This window comes from Helobdella robusta (assembly GCF_000326865.2).
Source record: "Helobdella robusta unplaced genomic scaffold HELROscaffold_10, whole genome shotgun sequence".
Classification (NCBI taxonomy): Eukaryota; Metazoa; Annelida; class Clitellata; order Rhynchobdellida; family Glossiphoniidae; genus Helobdella; species Helobdella robusta.
Window position 1 is genome coordinate 2,252,946 of NW_008703571.1, and position 5,560 is coordinate 2,258,505.

The 5,560-nt window shown below is 32.6% G+C and overlaps 1 protein-coding gene across 1 annotated transcript; it reads right to left on the bottom strand.

The window, feature by feature from the left end:
• Positions 1 to 336: 336 nt before the first annotated feature.
• HELRODRAFT_166686 (hypothetical protein) lies at positions 337 to 3,004 on the bottom strand (the record flags this gene model as incomplete). The annotated part of the gene is made up of 3 exons (XM_009011910.1): positions 337 to 717; positions 1,232 to 1,359; positions 2,737 to 3,004. The coding sequence occupies 3 exons, from the start codon at positions 3,002 to 3,004 to the stop codon at positions 337 to 339; spliced, it is 777 nt and encodes a 258-aa protein (XP_009010158.1).
• Positions 3,005 to 5,560: the final 2,556 nt, after the last annotated feature.

The window sequence follows — 5,560 nt, forward strand, 5'->3', positions numbered from 1 at the left end:
ATTGTGAAATAAATTAACCTTGTTGTAAATATCATAATAACTAAAGTTTATGTAGATTATATAAATAAAATGATGTAATTTAAATAAAATGTTTAGTAAAATAATTAAAATATAGAAATTTTATAAAAGTTTTAACATGGTTGAGAAACGTTAGTGAAAACTAATTACGAATGACATGTGCGCCAGATATATAATATTGCTGTGTATGCGTTGTAAATACAACTATTGCGGTTGAATATGTGTGATACGAGTTTCCACATCAGACCTACGGATACATAGTTAAATATAAATACATATATGTACATGCAAGATACATATCTATGTATAGATCAAGTATTAGGTATCACATAATACATCCAACGACGCGATGACGGTTGTCGGATGACGCTGGGTAACAAACTGCGTGTTGATGGGTTGAAATGTATTCAACGTAGGATGATATTCATATCGTTGTGGTACACGCAGATCCTGTGGATCAACCCCAATGGCAACAGTAAGTGTGAGATCGTGATATTGAGAAAACAATTGCAAAGTGTGATCAAAGCTGTTATATTGTTTATTGAGTGAGGGTTTATGCTTGTTGATATGAAGGGCTTCTTTAATTTTAAGGCGAACTGGATCGGGTTCATAATCAAGGATCGTTGTGTTGGGATCCAATATGTTCCTCGTAAGCGGTTGATGATGTACCCGTTCCATATGGTCCTTAATGGCACCATTCTGTGTATGCATGATGCATATACATATATATATATATATATATTTACAATATTCTATAAATTCTGCCGAATGTTTGGCGTTAATATGTTTGTAGTTCGTTTACAAACAAAACTAAAATTTAAAAAAACGAACTACAAACATATTAACGCCAAACATTCGGTAGAATTTATAGAATATTGTAAAAATTATGGTCTATTACCAAAATATTTATATATATATATATATATATATAGTGAAATAATAAAATAATGCTAATGCAAAACAAAACAAAAGAAGCAATATGTTAAACGAAATCAAAATGTGTCTACCGAGTTGGTTAACTTAATCACATTTTAGAAAGTTGTTTTCATTGAAAACATAATTATTTTATAATTATAGCTATAATTATTTTAAAAATATATCTTGATTATAAATATAATTACAATTAATGTGGTTGTCATCACCGCCAATAATATAATCATCATCGTTATTTGATCTTCATCATCGTAGTCATCTGCATTTTCATTATTCCAACATTACAGCCATCGTAATCATCTCCAGTTTTTTCATTATCATTGTGTTTGTTATCATCTTCAGTTTTATAAACATCAGCTTCCTCATCTTCTCGGTCATCATTATCATCATCATCCACATCGTGATCATCTTCGTCGTCGTCATCACATCATCATCAATGGAAGGCATCAGGTGTTTCAAACGCTTATCAACACGTAAGGCTTTTATGATGGAGCAAGTAGAACGTATCGAGACTGCTTTTTCTGTTCATCCTCATTTCCAAGTGCGTCTATAACATGTGCACGCGTGTGTGTGTGCGTGTGTGTGTGTATGTGTGCGTGCGTGTGTATGTGTGTGCATATGTTTGCTCATACGTTTGTGCACCTCTGCTCCACTGAATGTTATTTCTCAACAGTGAGACTACGAGCAATTAATATATGACGTTCCTTCTACCATAAGTTTGTTGCTCGCCTGGGAGAAATATTTATTAACTTATTTATGAGAATAAGACCTTGAAAGAAACTCCTTGCTCCGACTAAAAATATATACAACGTGGATTTAATATCATAAAAAAAGAAGAACAGAATTTACCAAAAAATAAATAAACCCTGAAACATTTAAATCAAATTGATAAAATGTTGAAATACCCAAATACAATATCAACACAAAATAAGTCAGGATGCAATTAGTTTGATTAATGTTTGGTTGGGATTAATATTGATAATTATATATATATATACCTATATAAATTTGGTTTATTGACATGAAAAGGATCTCAACTTTCTTAAATTGCGGTTTTTATTCATTTTCTTTTACATTTTCACTTTCGCTTTCAATTTTTATTCGTTTTATATATAAAAAAAAATTTGAAAGTGAAAAGCGAAAAGAAAAAACTTTTTCATATTTTTCTCCCTCTTTCTATTTTTCTGTTTCTCTCCCCATTTCTCTCTCTTTCTCTTTCCCTCTCTCTCTTTTTCTTTTTTTCTCTTCACCTCAATTGTTCTTTATTTTTTGTCTTTCTTTACACTCCTCTTTTCAGAACCCACATAATTAACTAAACATAAAATATGCAAGAGTACAAAGACACATTTTTATTTATAAGTAGTACTTAATTTGCTACGCGTCAAATGATTTACTTGCAAGCTAGTTCAACATTCAGACACACGCTAAAATATACGCATTGCTCCTACGGCCACACAGTAACACTGATTCGCAACTGTTGCAACAATTAATGCACGCACTCACACACTGAAGTAAACTAAATGAATAAATTATGATTTCAAAATGGAATAACACTCAAAATAACGTACATCACCGCTACACGTACACATAGACATGTACGTATACACACGCACCCCCCCCCCACACACACACACACACACATTCAAATATACACACTCTTTTTTCTAAACACAAGCTCTCTCACACGCACACGCACATGTTCACGTAAAACTTACATCTAACACAGGTATACGGATGTGACGGTTGACACCTGTGGCATATGAGACTTTTCTCACAGTAACTCACGCTGTCTATCTCGTTGCATCTCATCCCCAACTTCAAGTTCTTCACAGCTGTTTATGTCGTGTGGTGTGGTTGCGTTGTTGTTGGCTGTGGTGCAGTGGTATGTATAGTGTGTTCTTCGTGTGTTCTTCATGTGGTTTAGTGTCGTGTGGTCGCTGTGTGGCGTTGTGTGGTCGTTGTGTGGTACGGTGTCGTCGTTTGGTGTGGTGTATTGCTGTGTCGTGTGGTGTCCTCTCATAGGATCATCACGTGAATTTTGTTGAGTCGTCATATGAGTTAGTAATAGAGATTCGATTGAAGAATTGCCGGTTAATAAAATGATTTTTTTGATCGTGATTAATTGATTGATAAAATTTTAAATCTCCATCGAGTCCAGCCGGTCATTCAAAATTTGCCTTGGTCACTCAAAAATCCAGCCTGACTGCTCAGAGAAAAAATACAGACGTACCGCCACTTTCTCATATTCGCTGCGTGTGTATTTTTTACTTTTGTTCTTTTTATGTCCTCAATGGTGGGATTTTCAATACTAATCTCCAATTTCTAATTCTCCATGTAACTATTAGTGAAATTTAAAATATTAAATTGATAATAAATTTAAAAAAAAATTGAATAGCAAGTGCATATTTTATAAAAAAGACGCAGATGTCTAGTAGCAAATGAATTATAACAAAACAATGAACGAAAATGAAATAAAAAAATCGGAGAAATCATTCGAGGAGAACTCATTCATACATACAACCAAATATAAGCGAACAAATGTATAAACGTATAGATTGATACGAAGATTGAAAAAAGATTTGCCGAAAAAAATGTTTATGACAGATTTTTTGCATATGAATTATTGACAGGAATGAAGGATGTTTGTGTAGGAAGAATTTTTAAAAGCGTTTGTTAGTCGGGCAGTGAATGTAATTGGAGTAATTATTTTTAACCATCTCACGTCGTAATTCTTATTTTCATACATTTCTGTCGAAGTGTGTTTTCAATTCTTTCATTAAAATAGTAGTAAATATTTATTTTATTTTAACTGGTTAAATTCAATAAAAGTCATTATAGCAAAAACTAAAACAAAAGTTGTAACCTTTGCGACGCATCATGATTTCAACTGAAACATCAACAACATGAAAATGATACATCACACCAACCACAACGACAAAATTTTGACGACGCTGGAAAAACAAAAACAAATAAAATGGACACAAATGACCACAACAACGTGTTGTACCATATAAAAAATTTTATGTTTATAACAAAATTTCCAAAATGAAGTGGCAATAAATAAAATAAATATAACAGAACAAAATCAGCACTTCACAAATAACAACAACAACAACATCATCATCAACCACAACAGCAACAACATCATCAACAACAACAACAACAACAACAGTAGCGACAATAAGCATGTCTCTTCACGAGAACATGAGAATTCAATTTGCTGTCTCCTTAATTTATGGCGGGAAGTAGTCCAGGCAATACCAACAACATCAACAACAACAACAATAAATGGCTAAACATCGAATGTTAAACACAAACAACATAAACGATTGAACCCCAGATGTTAAACCTTAAAATAAACCGCAACAACAATCATGTCATATATAAAACTTGACCAGCAACATAAACAGAATGTGATAACAACGCAAATAACAAATGTTCATCAAAAACAATGAATACTCGAGATAAACCACAAATATTTAACCTAAACAGCAAATACAAAATGCAAACAAAACACGCAGCATAAAACTAATAGCAGGGAAAAAAGACGATAAAGAAACCATCAACAATGGAAATGTCAGACGCCAATATTCCATTTCAATGATGTCATTGTGATCACCATCGTTATCACCATCATCCTCATTATCACCATCAGCACCATCATCATCAACATCACCATCGTTATCACCATCATCATCAACATCACCATCATTATCACCATCATTGTCACAAACATCATCATCATTGCCAATAACGCCATTTTCATCATCACTTCAGCCCTCAATAACATTTGTCTTTCGTTATTTCCAACATTTTATTTGCAATATGAACCAACTCAAAAGCTGGGTACAAGCAAACATGCGCTGATATGTTAACACGAAATTTTCATTACACAGCCAGCCACGTTTCATGTCCAACACAGCACATGCTGCTCGCAAACTAGAGTTGTAGGTGAAAAAAAACTCAACAAATGCATAAACCAATTTGCGAAATAAAACTTACAAGCAGATACAAAAATGACACTAAAAAGAACATACAAAAACTCGACAAAAAGCACGTGAGTGTAAATCATAAAAAAAAGATACGATATGAACTGTGTATCAGCATAAACAAAGAATTATGAACAATATAAACAAACAAAATATATAAACATTGAAAACCTTAATATACTAAATAAGCATTATATACGTATATATATGCGATAATCAGAATAGACATGGCCATGAGGTGGGAACGTAATGAACAGAAACATAAGACATATAACATGAACAAAATACATAAGGAACATTTAAAGATTACAATAATACATATAAAATGCGAACAGCGCAAACAATATAAACTTTGATACAAACAATATAAACACAGATATAAACAATAAAAAACGTAGCTAAGAACAGTATAAACTTAGAGGCAAACAATATAAACATAATGCGAGCAATATAAATTTGGTTATGAACAATATGAACATAAACAAAACGCAAACGTCACGAGCAGAACAAACCAATTAACATCACTGTATACTGTTGTCATCGTCAGATATTTAATCAGTTTTGTACGTGTGTACGTATGAGTGTATTCGTATCTGTGTGCGTATGTATGATTGTGTGTA